The following is a 20,781-nucleotide window of genomic DNA, read 5'->3' as shown; positions in this document are numbered from 1 at the left end:
GCACTAGAAGTTCTGTACTGCACTTTCACTTCTGGGAGTAGCTTCGGGGAGTTAGTTTGCGGCAAGACAGTGTGCTATAGATTCACACTCTGGCTTGTGCCTATTAACTTGCCCTTTGCAAATACATTTCACCACAAGTATAATTCCACATAATCTGACCTTGATCATAAACTTTAAATTTTAATATTTTTCCCCAAAGGGTCACACTCAGATTACAATTTTTCCCCAACAAATCTGATATTAAAACTGAAAATTTCTAAATGCTAATTTATTTTTCACTATTTCTTTTTACATGCATTCAGGTTGAACACTGAAAATATATTAACCCGTTTCTATTTTATTTCTAGTCTAGTCTCTCTCAATTACAAATCTGGTTAAGTGCTTTTGTGCTTTGCTGCCTGGGCAACAACATCCATTTCAGGGTTTAGCATGTGCCAAGCCTCGCTGACTCGCTTGCTTGCATAAGAGGTACTTGCTTCAAACTGCTTAAAGTGGAGGTAATCCAGCACCTACAGTGATACCACTATCAGTTCTGGTTGCTTCCCAGTAATTTAGTTGCAGCGTGAGGGGTGTTGGCTAAGTGCCTCACAATCAGATCAAGCAAGCACTGAGAGATTTCTTTAGATCAGGTAAAGCAAAGGGCTTTGATGCAACCCATTGCTCATCTCCATTTACCATGTGGAACAGATTTCTACCAGATTGGAGGCTGTTTACTCCATTGCGCTGGAAGATGTACAAACATAAAATAAGAGTTGCTGCCCCAGGCTTACAATTTACACCACTTAAAGAAGACTCAGATATTTTGGTAGTAATGTAGTAGCGCACAGACTGGCTATTATTACATGAAAGGTCTATTTGACACCTCTTCTCCAGGGGCCCATCCAGAAGCTATGGATATCATATTTGCTGATAAACTACTTTTCCCATTATAAATTTAGGCTTTTTACTGTGGGAAAATTACTTAGTTTGAGATTGATTCTACACAGAAAGTACCAATATTCAACAAGTTTTGGGGATGTAACTTGACAAAACATTGGACAGGATCTGTCTTTGGTACGGTATTTCTAAAAAGGCCATCTTCAGAGAATGGACAAAATGACTATATCTTTGTTTTCCAACAGGCAGATTACACAATTTAGTATTTATCTTATGGGACTGGTAGACACTTCAGAAGATGTACAGCCAAACTACCAAAACAACTACAGTGAAAAGGGTGGCTGAAGTTTTCAAAGTCAAAATAGTAATACATTAAGCTTTGTCACCCAATACAAGATCTGGCATAACTGATCAAACAAACAATCTGTTACCAACAAATTGGTCCAATAAAAGGTATTACTTCACCCACTTTGCCTCTCAAACAATCCACACAAGTTCAGTATCCCTGTTCTAGCATCTGATGCTTCAGAGGGCATTGAAAACCACTTCATAAAAGCATCTAATCTCTTGTTTAATGTAGTATAGAACAAGACAAAGTTCTTTCCTAATCCCCGCCAGTAGCTCATGCCCTAAAGCTTGACAAGTTTTCTCCCTTTCAAATCAAACTAAATTGACTCAATAACAAGGGCTAGATCAAAATATTTAAATTAAGTGGGTCTAGGATGATTCACAGAATATTTAAGAATTCCTAGCTAACAGCCCAGGATCCAAACAGCCCAATAAAAACAAAGAGCCCACAATTTCTTTAAGTGATAGACTGTCTATTTTGGCACCCAACTTGAGACTCCTTTAAGGAGCCCGTTTTACAGAAAGAGCTGAGAATCTTCCTCAGAACCTTGAGAAGCAATGAGGTATAGAGAAATAATTGAAAATGAGCTCTGTCCCCAATAAGAAAAACATCTATCAAACTTCAGATGCTTGCTTTGAAATAAAACATCAGATATGTAGCTTTCAAGGCTTGTGGTCAAAAGATTCACTCCACGTATCTTCAAGAATTGCACCTATAAATATCAACAGCAGAGTCAAGCTCAGTACAGGACTCTTCTACCTTCTCCTTTAACCCCAAAGAACTGAAAAGGGGGCATTATACCTTGACTTAAATGAAGATTTTATGAGCCAGTCGTCTTGGCAAGGTTATATGTTACTTATGAGGATAAGGATGATCAGTCACCATCACCAAATATTAAATGAACAACTTTGTGGAATGCAGACAGCACAAGATATAAGATCATAAAATGGAAATGGTTGTTGCGCAGTTTAAATCTGATACACATCCTAGGCATGTTTCTGAGCAATATTTGGGAGCAAGACATATACTTTCATGCCTTGATCAGGAGAATGCCCAGAAGAAGCTATGCTGAAACTGAGGGCCATAATCCAATCTACTAATCTGGAGAAGGGATAACATTTTCCAGAAAAAAAAAAAGAATATGAAACATCTTCCTGAGATGCTTAGTCAGCTTTCAAAAGTCAAGAATGGGGTGCAGGCCTGCTTTTTCTTTGGAATCAGAAAACCAGAATTAATCTCTTTGCTCTATTATGCCTCTAATGTAAAATCAACAGTTGAGATCATCTCACAGAAACGAAAGATTAGGAAAGGGGCTGGGTTTAAACCTGGCCTCCAACTGGAAGGCAGCCTCATTCAGTCATCTACAATTGTTTATACCGCTTGCTTTATGGCTCAAACCATGGTGCACAATTCCTACAGAGGGTAAATGTTTTTAATGGACTTCCCCCTGGCTCTATGCAAGCAATAAGCATCCAATACTATATTCATCAAAATGTACTTACATTGTAAGAATATGGTTCTCCTTCTTCCATGGGCTCATCCACCATTTTAAGACCATTCAGCTGGGAGGGAAAAAAGATTAAACATCAGCAGCAGTATTAGAGAGACAGGAGTAAATTAGAATAGAATTACAACACAATTCCAACAGAAATACATTCATTGCTTGCTTTACAATATTAATCAGATTAGCAAATATGAGAGTTGGGTTTCTGTTGGATTGACAACTGTTATTTTGAACCAGGTCAGACTACAAAGAGACACCGGCTTATTTATTTAACAAACTGCTTTATAAATGTTGGTACCTTGTTCTGATTGATTGGGGATTAATTTAAAATAGAAGCTGTGCATAACACTTATGTCAGACATTGCGTACAGTGCCTTCCCCACTCTTGCTTGGAAAGGTCTGCCCCACAGTTTAAGAAACTGTAGTTTGCCAATGAGCTAATTTAGCGTTTAAGAAGGAAAGATTATGAACAGGTCTTAAATTTATCAAGAAGTTAAAATCAAGTATAAATTCTATGTGTACTAGAAAATTTTGAAAAATAGTTTGAGATTCCATAACTATATTTCCTGAAAGTAATTTTTAAAATTGTTATATTTGCTGTGATTCAAATTATCTAGATAATTTTAGCTTGGCAACCTTTGTGAGGTACTAGCATTTCTAGTGGATGAATTGAGGTCTACAGGATTTTTAAAATTGGGAACAAAGAATTATAGATGCCACAGAGAAGGAAACTTGTCTGTGAACAGATCATTTTAAACAGCTGGTATGTAAAAAGAAAAAAGGAAAAATAGGAGTAATATTGTGTAGATTTAATACAAACAATTTGGAAGAAAATGAAACTAGTTTAATTAAAACACTACCCCACCTGTAACAAAACTTTCTTTCTCAGCTTCTCAAACCAACTAAAAGAAAGCCAACATACTAAACACATTTACAAAATTACTAATGTAGATGTCCTGTAGTTAAACTTTTCCTCTTCACTAGCAAACACTAAATTTGGCTTAACAGTTGAAACTTAAACAAAAAAAATAAAAGGATATGCCTTGCTTCAACATGCAACGCATTAATTTAAAAACTGGAAAAACCTGGTGAAAAGGGTGAGGCCAATTATTCATTCTGATATAGTAATTACCATGCAATTCAAAAAAACAGGAATTATCACAACATCTCCACCCTCATGTGGCACACACATCACTCAGGAAAATGTTAAATATAAATATTATGAGAAACATGTTAGTAAACTAATATTTTTTGTTTCTGGACATGAAAATTCAGGTAATACATTGGATTACTCAGCTAAATACAAATCAGATTTTAAATTTTACGTACTCTTTTTGGCTTATCTAAAATACCAAGAGAAAGAATAGAATGTTTACCAATACATCTTTTCCTTCACTGTTGCATGTAATTTTTTAGGAGTTTAATTCTTGAATTAGTGAAATCTGATGCAAACTAAATCTGAAATCTGGTTAGCAAGATGCAACCCAGAAAAAAGCGGTAGTATTCTTTTTTTTTTTTTTTTTTTTTTTAAATGTACTCAAGATGCTGTTCAGAGCAAAAGTTGAGGTTTTGGCTAACTTCCGTCTCTTCCTAGTTTTTTTATTTTATATATCTTTTTATCAGAGTTAGATGATTTTTTCACATTAAACAAATCTCTCTTAATTTGACTGCTGGTTAATCAGATGCTAGTCAGTTCTGCCCCCTCTTCCTAATAATATGCACAAACTCCACTTCCTCAAGACAGTAGATCTCTATGCTACTACCTGAAGGTTCTGGATACTTCCAAAACACTTTTAAAAACAGCTTGCTTCTGAACTGTACACAAAAAGTCTTATAAGTGAGAAACCTTAGAGGGGAAAATCAACATGCTACCTGGAGTTGTGCACATAGTACAACTTCTCTCTTGTGCACTCCGCCACTTGAGATTTATCAGACTTATCAGTCTTTTATTATTATTATTTTACTTTTAAGTAAATTTAGCGTTCATAAAATTGCCATAATGACAACTCTGGAGAGTGAGCACTGTTCATCCACAACAGAAGTACAATTCAGTATAAGCAGAAGCTTCTCCATGCTACCCTGTTCTGGAGGGGCTGTACAAGGAATCAGGTGTTACTATTAATCTCGACTGGAACGTAAAAGGCTTTGTATTCCATATATGATACCTGAACCAAACAACTACTAGTTTTAGAGGTTTTAAATAATACAGATGTACATATTCCTTTCTCCATGAAAGATATTCATTAGACAACGTTTTTGTATGCAAGCCATCATTGCAATCAATGGATTAGTGATCTTGATATTGAACTGTGGACGTTCTATAAGGCACTCTGATATCAACAGTAAGATGTCGCCAAAACTTAAAGCTGGTTACCTAAAATTAAGCTCCTGGATCCATATTTAGGCACCTACATTTTAGTGGCCAGATTTACAAGCATGCCAAACACTTGTAGGCCCGATAAGAGCTCAACTTTAGGCAAGCAGGCATGAAAACTTTGGTCAACACCTAGATGTAATTTTTCCCCAAAAATCCATTATGCTGTTTGTTCAGCAAACTTTCCACACATCCTGCATATTCATACTTTTGCATTCCTGTCAACTCATATACAGTAAAGTTACCTTAATTTGCCGTTTCCTGTTATATGTTTTGTCTCTCCAATACAGTATTAGTTTTTTCTGTTCATTCTCTCTTTCTTTATCTATCTTTAAAACTAACTCTACTGGGCCCAGTGAATACTAGAACATGTCACATCCCAAGGTTGTTGCTACTAAACCACAGTTTCACCTATTGAACTCTGTCAATGTAGCTGACTACTCAGACTTCACAAAAACAAGCTTTTGGTTCACCAAAACTTGACTCACCTGCAGTGTGCACTTTTAAAATAAAATTTAGTTCTAATATTTTTCAGATAAGCTATCAGATCGATCCACATTAGATACATGACTGCAAATTTAAAGACTAAAATGTTGCAAACAAACATTCTCTATCATCCTCAAATTCGACCTCTCTTGTCAAGCGTTTACTAGAGAAATTTCCTTTTAGTTTTAACTCTATATACCAACTTTTTAGTCCAAAGAAATATTCAAGTTTATAAATCTGGTTTTACAGTCTGATGTTGCTGGAGACTATAATGTTGGATTATTAACTTGTGAACTATAACCACCACTCCTCAGACAAATCCTCAAATAAACCTATGGACTGTAAGCCGCAATTCAGTAGTTTTAAACAAGGGCACAAACTTTGTGCTATTGACCTACAAAAAGTCAAAATTATGACAAAATGAGTCACTAGCTTTTTAATATTCTGTATAATTACTTACATTCAGCAAGGGTTTAATATTCAGCATTATGTATTACCTTACATAAAATGCTGTACGGCAAATACTAAATAAAATATCAATCCTAACTCCCACCCTTAAAGAAAAACAAAACAAATACTAACTTGAATTCTGGCTTTTCAGATTACTTTTTTCAGTAGAAGTTATCACTGGCAAGTAGCTTATCCACTGAGATACATTCAGCTATTTTTAATAAGGTTTCTGATTGTTATATACAAAGGATAAAAGAATTATTCTAGCCCACCAAATAAATAACATGTATCTATTGGGGGTGGGGGCACAAAATTAAGTTCAGAACATCTAGATACTTGGGTGCACTTATATTCAGAAAAGAAATGTGAACTAGAAAACACAGGCTAATCCCTTCACAGGAAACTTGTGAAAGGAAACAACATACCTAGTGAGAACCAACAAATGCCATCAGAATAAGACACATTGGAATCACTCAGCTGTTCAGTATTTAACTTCTTTGTAATTATTAAAAGGCTATTAAACCATCAACTAAAAAGCTAACTGCAGCAATACTTTTCAGCAAACTGTATAAATTTTAAAAAGGTGCTCTAGATTACTGGTAGTACAGATTAAAAAGAAACCTCTGCATACAGAAAGACAAGACTAAAGTCATATTATATAAGCCAAGACAATACTAATGGTGAAAACTTACTTTTTCAGATGAACAGCTCTGAATGTCCAAGCAACCTTTCAATGCAAAACTGCCTGTCTATATGAAGTTAGAGTGTAATTTGCTTTCTAATTTAAATACATTGCTACAGGTTCAGTGAATCCCGTGACTGGTTGGGAGTGCACTGTATTAATTTGGAAGACTACATTCATGTTTGTTTGTTTTTTATTTCCTTTAAATCAAGCCTTTTGGCTAAACAGGGCCAAAATATGTCTACTAGTGTAATATGATATTTTACTCAACAGCCTGAGTTCCATAACTCCTCCAACAAGAGAAACTCTCAGTGTCATCACAGGCCCCTAAAAAAAAAAAATAGCCACAATAGTTCTAACACTACTAAAGTTGTCTCAGCTTGTTTAGTGAGTTTGTTTTGCTTTAATGTGCCTGGAGGTTTTATCCAGAAGAAGAGAGAAAAGAAGTGGAGCACTCCAACTGGTAGACAACAACTCCAAACCATGAGGGAATCCAATTCTCAAAGGTCAAAAACTGGTTGGATTACCCCTCTACTTAAAATTCTTCATTTTGTCTTTCCAACAGAATTAAAGAAAAATAAAAGCAGCAGAAGTGGGCATTGTATAAATGCAATACCATCAGGGGTGCAGGATTAAGATCTACAGTCAACCAGGTAAAGCCACCACATATAAAGGGAGGGCTCATAAATTTGGAACAACAGGTAAAAACATCGCATTTAGATCAGGTAAAAGTTTCTGCTAAATACTATGCTTCCATGAAGATGGTCTTCACTCTGACCATGCTAAGTCACTGCAACTATATTACTTAAGATTTACAGCTTCCCTAATATTCTCTCAAAGAGACACATCGATGAGAAGTCCTTTATTCTGCAAAAGGGGTAGGATGTTTACAAACCCACATTAAAGTTCTAAATAAAATGTGTCTATTTAACGTCAGTTATTTTTAAAAGGTTTTTCAAAAAAGTATACTATCAGAAAAACATGTCCTCATTTTTTTTTAAATAAAGCCTGGGCAGAATTTGCCACATTAGTGAGATTCAAAGGACAACAATCTTGCTAATTAAGTTAGAGTTCCTGAGATTTGTTTGGAAAATTCCACATTTTCATGCCCAGGCAGAGATTCCCCCCTAGAAGTTTCTTTCAGCTGAAATTGTTTCCTTTTTTATTACAGCAACTTGTTCTTATTATAAAAGATGCATCGACTGTATCTGTACCCCTGCCTGAAATGTCATCACTGCGGTACCTGGTCACTTGAGTTGCATGTGTTAGCTATCTTATAGTATCGGTTTTGCATGCTTCCAGAAGGGGATGTAGGCAGTGATGAGCTCCCAAAATCCTAAGAACAAGTTCCCTACGTGGTCCTCAGTGATAAGGGGGTCTTCACTCACTCTGGGTTTTCGGCAGCAGTCCTTCACCTGAAGCAAGTGAAGGACCCGCCGCCAAAGACCCGGTAGGGAACCGCGTGGTGAGTACAAGTCCCATGTGCCTGTCTTTCCCCCCACTACCCACCCCATGTCCTGCCCCCACTGTCCCCCTCAGAACCCACAATCCATCAACCCCCCCCTCCTCGTCCCCTGACCACCACCCCCCAAGACCCCACACCCTACCTGCCCCCCAGGGCCCACCGCCTACCCAACTTGACCCAATTTCTGTCTCCTGACTGCCCCAACCCCATCTACCACCACCTTGACAGACCCCTGGGCCTCCCACGCTGGGCCTCCCACGCCGGGCCTTCCACGCCTACCCCCCCCCATTCCCTGACGCCCCCCCCAATCTCCGCCTGCTCGAACTACTCCCTACCCCTTATCCAACCCCTCCTCCCAGCCCCAGCTGGCCCCTTTACCATGCTGTTGTGTAAGGATGCCATGCAGCCGTTGGAGCTTGCAGCCCCACCCCCTTACCCAGAGGTGAAAGTAAGCCAGTACGCCCCCATATGGCATACTGGCAAGAGCCGGTGCGCTGTACCAGGGTGGCCTGGCTTCCCCAGGGGGCTATTTAAAGGGCCTGAGGCTCCCAGCAGGGGCTGAAGCCCCAGGCCCTTTAAATTGCCACCAGAGCCCCACTGCTGAAGCCCTGGGGTAGCGGGGCTCTGGAGGCTATTGAAAAAGTCCAGGGCTCTTGCTGCTTCTACTGCCCTGGCCCTTTAAATAGCCTCCAGAGCCCCACCGCCACTACTCCAGGGCTCTGGCAGCTATTTAAAGAGCTGGGGCAGTAGAAGCAGGGGAGCCCCGGGCCCTTTAAATAGCCCCCAGAGCCCTGGGGGGTGGGGGGCTCCAGGGGCTATTTAAATGGCCAGGGCTCCAGCTGCCTCTGCTGCCCCACTCCTTTAAATAGCCACTGGAGCCCTGACGCTACCCCCAGGGCTCCGGCAGCTCTGTGGGGGGGGAAGCGGGGGAGGGGCAAGGGGAGCCTCGGCCTCCCCAGCTGGGAGCTCAGTTGGACCAGATGGGACGGTCTCGCAGGCCGGTAGTGGCCAGCAGACCAGAGTTTTCCTGCCTGTCCACCCCTGTTCCACATGGGCTTCTAAATTTAGCAACCGGTTCTTGCAAACCGGCTCCAGCTCACCACTGGATGTAGATATAAGTCTCACACTACAATGTTAAATAGGTCTGGATGTAAAGCAGGAATCCCATTTTGCAAAATATTGAGATTGACATTTATTTTCATTCTGATGTGAAAAAAACAGACCTTTCAAAAATTTTAGCCAAAAGAAAAAAAAAAAAAAAAAAGGCACCCCAGAACAATCATCAGCCCGATGACTATGGCATTCACATGGGATGTGGGAGATGCTGGTTCAAGTCCTGTTCTGCCTAATCACCAACTATAAAAATCTTCCTTTGGCCCAATGAATATTTAACTATTCATACAAAGTGGAACAACTACAACAGTAGACCAACTCTATAGCCTGTGGTTATGGCACTCATCTGAGAAGTGGAAGACCCAGGTTCAAGTCAATCATTCATTGGGTTACTGGCTATTTCTAGGTCTCCCTCTCCCTCTCACCCCCTCCAAATGTTTTGTGTAAATCAATACATTTCCAAGAAAAGTTGTGTTAAAAAAAATCAATACTTTCCACCAAGAAAAAAAATATAAACAAATTCTTAACCAGCTCTAATAGTAAGTGACCAAATGAGGAAGTGAATTATAGAAGTTATTAGGGTCACTATATATGGAACTCAACCCTAACTATGAGTCTTGAATAGAACCTCCACAATACCTGGAAGGATAGATGAGACAAGGAAGAGGATGGTCCAATATCTAGGACACGAACCTGGGACTCTGGTTAAATCTTCTGCTCCACTTAATCAGTCTCTATCCATAAAAATGGGGACAATATTACCTCCACTCATGGCATAACAAAAGAATCACTACATTAAAGATTGAGACATGCTAACTACTACAGTAACGAGGACCATATGTTTAATTTAAGAAGACAGGGAAGATTTGGGCTGTGTAACTCAGAGCAGTCTATGTAACTAAAAGACTAACATTTCTTAAGTCCTTTGTATATCACACATATAACTAAGTTATTGGGGCAAGTTATAAAATGTTTGGTCCCTGATCTAGGTTCAACTGTATGAAGTATGGATGGGATCTCACCATGCCCCACAACTGGATTAAATCCCTGAATAGCCCAAAACCAAGGATTTCACCAACTGTAAGGACACAGTAAGGCCCCTTTCACATTATGAGCTTTAACTAGATTGGGGCAGCTGCACTGTAAGTTTGTCCCATATCAGTTACAGAGAGGGCCCTGCATAAATCATGATTTCACGGAGGGCATGGATGTGAAAAATGCACCCAAACTTATTTAAATTTTGTTTTTAAAAATAAATATCTATAAATTCTTTAATACAATAAAATCACCTTCACTAGTCAATTTCAAGGACGGAATGAATTTCACAAGTATCCTTTGTCAAAATTAATGAAGTTTACTGGTAGAATTCATTCCATTCTCAAAATTGGCTAAATTTAAATTGAAAAATTCTTGGTCCATTTTATGATAGTAAGACAGTAGTTTATAGAACAGTATTCTGTGTACAGAAGGAAATTGTGATCCATAATGGAAATGCAGAAAAGAGGTAGTATAGCACCCAGATGACTGTGTTTACTGGGGTTACTGGAAGACAGAGGATAGACAATGAAACAGGTAAGATTTAAAGTTAATGGGGATGTATTTAACTTGTTCCTTAACTTAATGAAGAGGTCTAAATATGTAAATCAGTTACTATCCCAGATGACAGCTGTGTTAACTAGCAAATAATAATATTCCTTCAGCCAGAGCTGCAGCAAAGTTTCTTGCAAGCTATTCTGGTGGACTACTTCAAGTCATCTAACTGAAAAAACCAGCACTGGTCTTTTCAGAAGTTCATACTCCACAACAAACAATTCCAAGAAAAGCTACCCCAACCTCTCAAGCAGTAAACAAAAACACTAATACCCATTATTATGGTTTGAAGTTCCACAACTAGCATTAATTCACTGGTTTCAGATACTGTTAAAAGTATTTGTGTGCTTAGATATTTTTGTAAAACCTGTTGTCATGTATGTCAATTTTCACAAAGTTGTCTATCATTGTGGTGCTTAAGCACTGACATCAATTCACAAATTATAAACTACTACTACTATGCCTCTCAATTCTTATATCTTTAAAAACAGGTTATAAGTCTTGTAAACTTTCAGCCAAGCACAAATTTAGGTACTTAATTCACCTTCCCAGACTGCCAGTATTCATAACAGTTGTATGCCTAGTCTCTAGATACTCCGCCAATAATGTATACCAGTAATGATTCAGTATTTAAGAAAATATGAAAAGAACAAATTTAAAAGGATGTCTTATAAACAGCAGCCAAAATCAAAGCAATGCACAATTGTTTCAAACTGATACAACAATAAGCACCACAAAAAAAGATGCAAAGACTTGGCACAACAACAGAAACAGTAAGGCTTAACTCGTATACATATTTACCTTCTCCAAAACTAACAGCATTATCTTAAGCAAATATCCCTTTTGTTATGGTTGAATAATTTCATTTCTGGTCTCTGTTATTCTGGTTTATTTCCTTGTGGATTCTAATCAATGAAGAGATAGTTTTCCCACGTACATATCTATTCTTCAAAGAGTTTACAGAATGGGTAAAACAATTTACGAAACTAATAGATGTTACCTGAAGAGCCTGACAGATGTAATAAACCAAATTAAAAGACATAGGATTTTGAAGCTAACACTAATTCTAATTTTGCATATTACCACCTTTATTTGATTAAAGGTTGATTAATACCCAATTTAAGTACCTCTCTGCATTTCTTAATTCATGTGACGTTTCCAAACAGAGAGAGAAACTTTCAATTCCCCCTTACTCTCTTCAAAAGAAAATGCTAAAAGTACTACAAGAATTCTGGAATAGTATCACAACACAAAAATGCAATATTAGTAAACTATTAATTTTAATTATATTTTTAAAGATTGACCTTGAAAACTGAATATATGTTATAAGTAAACTTGTTTGTTTATGTTTCTTAGTAATGCCAGAATTCTCTTGTCTTCTGTGTGTATGTGGCTAGCTTCTCTAGAATCAGTGAATTGTTCAATATAATCTAATTGTTCAAAAACACATCACATCTACAAGACCCAATCCACACAACTCCTTGGAGAGTTACACCTTCTGGTAGGAATATGGAGGCCTTCTTGCATATGTACATAAAACAGTTCTCTTTACAATTAGTTTTGAGGTTCTGAATAGATTGCGGGCGTAAAGACAATGTTCATTTTGCCGATATCGCCCAACCTATTAGTGACTGCAATAAGTTTTCCACTTTTAACAACAATCACAACTGTTTCCTGAATGTCAAGAAGTTGACAGCATCTTCTAATCTTACAGGAACTTTAAAACCCAGGTATGTTTTGGTATAGGTCTTTGAATAGAAGGGGTTCATACTCAACAGGATTTCAGGTTTTGTTGAATGAATTTTTTTAAATAAAACTTAATCTGTTTCAATATGAGAAAGTCAAACATTTGTTACAGATATGATACCTAGAAACACAGAGTGAAATAGATTTCCTAGTGTTTTTTTACACTATTTCTCTATGGAAATACACAAAAGCACAATGAAAGGCATCCTACAAGTTTAATTAACCTTCAAAAAATAGAAGCATCTTTTGGTATGAGTAACTTGATGAAATTCATTGACTTACCTTTAAAGAAAAAGTGGCCATAGCCACTACAGCCACTGTGAAGGTGACCTGAAAAAGAGGTTATGACCTGTTTCTTTCTTTAAGGTGTATAAATAAGATTAGAAAAATGTCCTAACTCTCCTCTCACAAAAATATCCACTTTTTTGTTTAACATAAATTCAATCCTTGATGACTGTTTCCAAGGGAGAGTCAATGGACAAATAAAGCAGTACATCAAAGAAAACATACGTGAAACTGGATAGGAAAGAGGAAGTTATTTTTATTTAACATGTTGTTCCACATTTAAGTAAAGCTCCTGAACACACACGTAGATAAAAAGCAGTTTCTTTTTGTTTGTGTTTGTTTTTTGGTAAAGATTTGACACCAAATCCCTTTCAATAAGAGCTTTAAAAAGATCACAATGTACATATAAAGAGCACCATCATACTACCTTTCAGACTACCTTTCAGGTGTTTTATACATCATAAAGAAGCAAATACAGGGCACAGCCTCTCCTTCAGATTCCTCCTAAATTGGCTGTAAGGCCAACTGGAATGAATGGATAAGACATAATTCAAGTGGACCAAAAAGTCAAATGAAAAAGGCATGAACTAAACTGAGAATCTGGCTCTGACTCTACAACTGTATCAGGACAAGCAGATCCTTGCATTCACATGGAACTCCACTAGCTCCAATGGGGATTTGGCCAAACAGATCAAACTATAGGATCAGAGGCAAATTCTCAAAGTTCCATTCATGTTCTCATCTTGGGAGAGAGATTACATTTGTCGAAGAAATATTAAAAAGGACATGGCCAACATGACACTTTAAACAGTGTCTTGGTCGTTTTCTAGTTCCCATGAGTATACTGTTACAACTGCATATATATTTAAAAGCAAAAACTTAGTTTTCAATCTATTTAACATCATGAAAACATCTGTGTATATTGACTGTTGTAAAAATATATTTCATTCACCATACCTATGAAGCTTAAACTACTAGACAGAGATCCTTAACTGAGTCGTCCAAAAAAAAGGCAGTTTATAGGAAACAATGTCATTGATTACTAAGTGACTTCTCATTTTTGTCACAGGAACATAAGAATTACCAAGAGGATGAGACCAGAGTCCATTTAGTCCAGTGCCTCTGATGCTTCAAAGGAAAAGTGCAGAAAAAACATGAAGTAGGCAACTGTGGAATAAATTATCCATAGGGAAAACTTATTTCTAATTCCTCTGAGGTTAGTTTTATGCCTTGAAACAACAGTACTTGCCATAGTAAATGTTTTATTTCCTCCCTAGATTGTCAGTTAAAAAAATAAGTGACATTTCATTGGAAATGTATTTATCTACCTTAAAACATGAGATAAATTTAGTCAATATGCAAATTCTCAAAGATAATTTCTAAATGGTCACCTTAAACTATTTAATCCAACGGACTGGAGCACTGATACTAGAGTAAATGGCCTGCCCTGAAAAATATGTTATTGAAAAGTCATCACTATTAACTCCTTGCAACTTCATAGAATCCATGGTCACTTTAGAGTTTAGACCCTCCAAATCGAAAACATGAAGTAGCATGATGCAGTACAAACTAAGGTTAATCTACACATTTACATACAGGATCAAACCTCGCCAACATAAAAAAGATTTAACTCAAAATAAACTAGTTTAAACCCAGTTACTGAGTGAACAGGGACTTCCTAAAAAGAACTTAAAAATGCTACTGTACTATTAATACAAAATAGTATATTGCAAAATGGTAAATATTTGCATTTTTAGTTCATGAAAATGCAGCTGCAAGGAAAAGTCCTTTAAGCATTTAAAACATAAAAGGAAAATATAAAATAAAGATTATTCGGCAAATGCAATTTGATTTTAATATCAGACATACTAATTTCTGTTCTTGAATTACAGTGCGTCCAAAAATCTAATAGAGAGTAGTGTGAATTCATAACAAACAGTTCATTAGTCTTACTCTTTGTGATCCATCCTAAGCTGTTTATGATTTCTCAAGTTAGTTATTTACAAAAGTTATTAACTGAATCACTTCACACAATTATTAGCCTTTTAATTGTACAGTTTGTTATAAATATTCAAAATTAGAAATCTGAGCTGTTTTGGTTGGACATATGCTTAGGAAGCCAGTGTACCACGTGACACAACTCTTGGAATCAGGTTTCTAGCAACAGTCACTGCCAGTTTCACATTTCTTTCTTTAGTCCCAACCCAGCAAAGCACTTAAGCACAGCATAGCCCTGCTGTAGTCAGTATGAGCACTGAGGCCAAAACCTGTCTTCTCCAAATATTGCTGCTAGCAAACTCATGTGCTAGAATATTTGTGGAAAGCTACAACTGAACACAGTCAAAGAAAGTCAGCTAAAAAAACTGCAATATTTGTCCAACTATAAGCGACCACAACAATGTAAAGTATGTACATTTAAAAGATGTGCAAGTTTATGTTTAAGTAGTTACCTATAACACCACTTAAATTTCATCTTTTTAAAACATACTGATATATTACAGTACTAGCTGAAAAAAGCTGAATGATGGTACAAATTCTTCAGAATAAAAAAAAGATTTATTGCTTGAGATGCAGTTCTATTATTTTAACAAATCGTAGTATAAATACAATCTTTATACAACCTGCAACTGAATGTTTTTATCCAGACATCCATTGTAACTATTATAATAGTTATTTTTCTAAATTACTTAGATACATAGACTGTGATTAAGTATTAAATCACTAGCATATTTAAGAGTGTGTACAGCTATAGTAATTACAGTGCTTAGAAACAGCACTCTGTGGACACACTACAAAAAAAGAATAAAATACAACAGAGTTAAAGGCTCCCTCTGGTTTTCTTGCTGAAATGAAGTACCATACTTTTTTATGTATAAATGTGCATTATCGGATAATATAACTTCTGCAAGATTCTCCAAAAACAGTGCCTCATTCCCTTCAAACCCTTCTGTCATAAACAGATAAGTAAGAGTTAATAGAACAAAAGTGGTTCATATCTCTTTGCCTGGAAAGGGTTAACAAGAACAGTGAGCCTGGCTGTGACCTGACCAGAGGACCAATCAAAGGACAGGATACTTTCAAATCTTGAGGGAGAGAAGTTTGTGTGTGCTGTTAGATTTTGGTTGTTGTTCACTCTGGGGGCTCAGAGGGACCAGACGTGCAACCAGGTTTCTCTCCAATCTCTCTGATACAGGCTCTTATAAATTCAAAATAGTATTAGGTAGATAAAGCGAGTTAGGCTTATAGTTGTTTTCTTTATTTGCAAATGTGTATTTGGCTGGGAGGAGTTCAAATATGTATTTGGCTGCAAGGAGTTTAAATTTATATTTTGCTGAAAAGATTTTAATTTGTACTTGAATACTTAGGCAGGGAGGGTATTCCCAGTGTTTATAGCTGAAAGACCCTGTACCTATTCCATTTTAAATTTACAAAGATAATTTTTACTGTTTTTCTCTCTTTAATTAAAAGTTTCTTGTTTAAGAACCTGTTTGTTTTTTTATCCTGGTGAGACCCCAGGGGACTGGGTCTGGATTCACCAGGGAATTGGTGGGGAGAAAGGAGGGAGGGGGGAGAGAGAGGCTAATTTCTCTCTGGGTTAGGATTACTGTCTCTCTCAGGGAGAATCTGGGAGGGGAAGAGAGAAGGAAAGGGGAAGGTGAATTTTCCTCTCTGTTTTAAGATTCAAGGAGTTTGAATCACAGTGATCTTCCAAAGTAACCCAGGGAGGGGAAGCCTGGGAGAGGCACCAGTGAGGAAAAGGGTTTACTTTCCTTGTGTTAAAATCCAGAGGGTCTGGGTCTTGGGGGTCCCCGGGCAAGGTTCTGGAGGGACCAGAGTGTACCAGGCACTGGAATTCCTGGTTGCTGGCAGCGCTACAGGTTCCAAGCTAGTAATTGAGCTTAGAGGAATTCATGCTGGTACCCCATCTTTTGGACGCTAAGGTTCAGAGTTGGGGGAATTAGACCATGACACCTTCATATCCAAGGCATATTTTATGTACATTTGTACTTAAGAGACGCACGCACTGTCTCAGTAAGTACAGCCCAATGTACCACAGGAAGTGAGTGAGACCTGTTTTTAGAAGCTTTACTTACAAAACATCTTCCATATGTGTAACATGTAAGTCAATCCCTCAGACACACGTGTGATCATTCAGTTCAACAATCTAACATGACAACTCTGGAAACCCAGCTTTCAATGCGCTTCTGATTTCTACATTAAGTGCATAAAATAATAATACTGAGCTGTTACCCACTACTAGATAAATACAATATCAAATATATATTTTAAAATTACACAGTGCAGCTAAATCACATTTGGTGCTCCACTTCTGGCCAAGTCTCTGTTTAAGAGGAAGTAAGGAAACTGTAAGGCTTAAGCTTTATTTAAACTCCTCTAGCAAGAGCTTCTTTGATTTTACTGTAAAACTGCTAAGGTACCAAACCCTTGCTTAACCTCAGACTTCTCCCTGTAAATCACTAATTGGTAGGTACTCTATGGTTATTTAATCAGAAATGTGGTAGTAGCCTCTGTATGCAGGCACAAAAACACAGGCTAATTGCTAAAATTATGTAATCAGAAAAACCCAATAAATGTCTATCAAAACTACAACAGCAGCAAAAGCGTTTAAATTACCAGGACAGTTTATAGAAAGTCCAATACCAAACAGAATTTTCTCCACCACAACCTAACAGCTTGGCAATTGTTAAGTTAAACACACAAAGAGCTGCGCACCACACTAAATTAACATCTCACACTCAATGACCATTAATTCATCCAAAAAGCTGACACAGCTATAACTTTGCACTTGTTACAGGTAGTATAAATCCATGAGAGATGAGGTTTGTCAGCTCCTGCTGAGCCCAGAAACAGTAACCTGCAGGGCTCTGGATGTAAGGAGGTGGCAGCTAACTGAAGGGGATGGGAACAGTTCAAGGGGGTGGTTTAGGAAGTGACTGGGGCCTCATGGGAGTAGTTGAGAGGATGAGTTGAGGCAAGTCTGATTCTTCGTGATGGATTGATTGATGGGCACTTTGAGACCTCAGGAATGCAGGGCTCAGGGTGATAACTGAAGGGACAATTTAAGGTGGGTAGGTCTCAGGATATGAGGTTCAAATTCACTGTGTAGCTAGGATCTCAGGGTGGCTGAAGATGGCCAGGATGAGGAGTATGCAGAGTCTGTTCAGTACCACTGGGAGCAGCAGGAAGATGAAGAATAGACAGGCACTTGGGGGTGGCTGGGGGCAGCAGGATTGGAGTAACAGACAGGAGGGACCTAGCTGGATTGTTTCAGGCAGCAGAATTGGGATGAAGAGCAAGTGGTCTCTTGGGGGCAAGGAGGACAAGGATCAGGAACAGCAGAGCTCTCTTGGGAGTCACAGCTGGATCTCCGGGTGAAGGACAGATAGACTCCTGGGGGGCAGCAGCTGGGAACAGCAAGATCAGGATGGGGCAGGTGGGCTCTCAAGGGATGGCAGCAGGATCTAGGAGAAAGGGGCACCTGGGCTCTTTGGGACAGCATCTGGATGAAGTGTAAGCAAGCTCCCCAGAGGTGGCAGCAGGATCCAAGGCTGGAGACAGACATGGGCTCTGAGGGGATCTAGGAGAAGGAAGGGTGTGCAGAAGAATTCTGAAGGGGGAATTGCTAGACTTGGGTTGGGGGAGCAGGATCTAGAAGTGAAGGGGGAGCAGGTTCTCAAGGGGACTAGATGGGGGCTGACAGTCTCTTGGTGGGGGGGGCGGCAAGTGAGCTCTCTAGGGGACAGGACCGGGATGGGGGACAATGGGGACTGACAGTCTTGGGAAGGTCTCGGGGACAGGATCGGCGCGGAGGGCCGGTGGGCTCTCCAAGGGATGGGATCGGGGGGCAGATAAGGACTGACAGTCTCAGGGTGGGGGGGCGGGCAGACTCCAGGGGGAAGATCGGGGGTGGGAGGCAAGTAGGGGCTGATAGTCTCAGAGGCTCCAAGCGTTACGCTCTCCGGCCCGCTGCCCCAGCAGCCAGACCCACGCGTGGGAGCGGGACGGAGGCAGCAGGTGCCCGCCGGGCGCCCCCATTCCTGCTGCGCGGCGCCCGCCCCCGGCCTAGCGCCCAACCCCCCGCAGCCCCGCACTGACCTCGCCGCCACTCATGCACAGCTCCATTTTGTGGCAGGGCTCCGGCTCCTCCGCGTCCTCCAGCGGGGCGAACGGCACCATGTCCTCGCGCCCGCTAGCCGGGGAGCCGCCGCCGCTCGCAGCCGCTGCTCATGTCCCGGCTCCGCGGCGGCGGCTGCTGCTGCTGCTGCTGCTGCTTCTGCGGCCTCAAGGGCAGCGCGCTGCCGAGCCGGCGGGTCCCCTCCGCTGGCCCATAGAGCGCGGCGGCAGCGCAGGAACTAGCTCTGCTGCCCGGCGGGGGCGGCTCCGCACTGGCCGCACCGCGCCCCCTCCCCCAACATGGCGGCCAGGGAGGGGGCGGTACCGATGCAACATGGGAATGACGTCAGGCCGGGCTGGAGAATCCCCGGCACGGGGGGGGGGGGAGGCGCACGTGGAGCAGGCGGTGTGGGGGAGGCGGGGGGTGACGTGAGCCATGGCGTGGGTGTGATGCACGTCCTTTGTAACGTCCTCAGCGGGCTGCGCGTCGGAGTCCTTCCCCCTCCCTCGCCCACGAGCGTCTCCCCGCTGCATAGTGAGGGGGGACCCGTCACCCGGTCCAGGCCTGCAGCCGCCCTGGGGCGGGATCCCCGCTGCACGGCTCGGGTGCCCCCGTGGGGGTGCCCGTCCCTGCAGGACGGCGACAGCCCAGAGCTCCCGGGGGTAAAAAGCACACCGGGGCCAGAGGCCACCTGCACAGGGTGGGGTGTGAGCCTGCCTGCTCGCTGGCACTGCTGCTTATTGCTGTCAGTGGCTGTTAGGGGGACCAGGCCTACCGATATGTTCAGGACCATCCCCTGTGTTACGGGTTTGGGTTTATATAGGCAACTATGCCTCCTACTCCCCTGCCAAAAAAAAAAAAAATGTGTCCCAATATTTCACACTTGCTATCTGGTCCCCTTAGTGAGAGTTTTGCCTGGGGAAAATTGAGTGAGAACTTTAGGATTTGGCCCTGTTGCAGAGAGGTGCTGCAAGTGCCAATGCAGCCCTGGGCTGCTGGGGATGGGCATGCTATCTTTAAAGCCAATGGGAGTATGCAATCAAAGTCAATGCGGTTACTCACACAATAAAAGTCAGGAATTGTGCTTACCTTGTGGAATTGGGCTTAAGCCCTGATCCTGCAGTGAAGTTAAATTGCATACACACAACATTGCAAGTATGGGCACTTTGAATTCCTCAGGTAGTAACTGATGACTAGTTTTACAGAGTAAGGCCATGAAGGACTATTGTGATCTTCTAGTCTGACCTCCTATATAACACAGGCTAAGACACCTACAGAGCAGCGGCAGTCGTTCATGAGAAGAGGTCGCTGAGTTACCAGTGCTTAACTGGTTTACAGATATCATTTCATATTTGCAGTAAACACCTTCTGTAGAAGTTGTTTAAATGACAGCAAAAGAAGCCAGTGATTAACTTGTGAAATTCACTACAGGGGAGGATAGGAATATATTCTCAGGTCCAGAAGCTGCAAGATCAAACTACGACCCTGTTGGGATCTTACAACCTTTTAGAGCCAGAAACAGCATAAAAGCATGTAGTGTATGCATGAGAAAGGAAGGGATCATGTATTTCACCTTGGTTACAAACACCAAGAGATTTATTCCTCCGTTTCCAAGTACGTAATTAGAGGAACATTGCATTGTTTCCAATTCTGAAGGAGGTTGGCACTGCAGTTAGTTTGCTATTTGCCAGATAAAAAGATGTCTGAGATCCTCTGAGTGAAAGG

At 40.2% G+C, this 20,781-nt stretch overlaps 1 protein-coding gene across 2 annotated transcripts in view; it reads right to left on the bottom strand.

Annotated features, from left to right (window-relative positions):
• RPS6KA6 (ribosomal protein S6 kinase A6) overlaps positions 1-19,157 on the bottom strand; it is an 88,850-nt gene extending 69,693 nt beyond the window's left edge. For both annotated transcript variants that reach the window (XM_030574707.1, XM_030574708.1), the window contains exons 1-2: positions 19,038-19,157; positions 2,728-2,787 (exon numbers count right to left, since the gene is read on the bottom strand). In XM_030574707.1, coding sequence (XP_030430567.1) covers positions 2,728-2,787; positions 19,038-19,118 — 141 coding nt within the window. In that variant the 5' untranslated portion in view covers positions 19,119-19,157. The remainder of the gene's footprint in view (positions 1-2,727; positions 2,788-19,037) is intronic.
• Between the last annotated feature and the right edge of the window lie 1,624 nt (positions 19,158-20,781).

This window comes from Gopherus evgoodei, chromosome 9, assembly GCF_007399415.2.
Source record: "Gopherus evgoodei ecotype Sinaloan lineage chromosome 9, rGopEvg1_v1.p, whole genome shotgun sequence".
Lineage (NCBI taxonomy): Eukaryota > Metazoa > Chordata > Testudines > Testudinidae > Gopherus > Gopherus evgoodei.
This window is presented reverse-complemented; position numbering and strand designations above follow the sequence as displayed.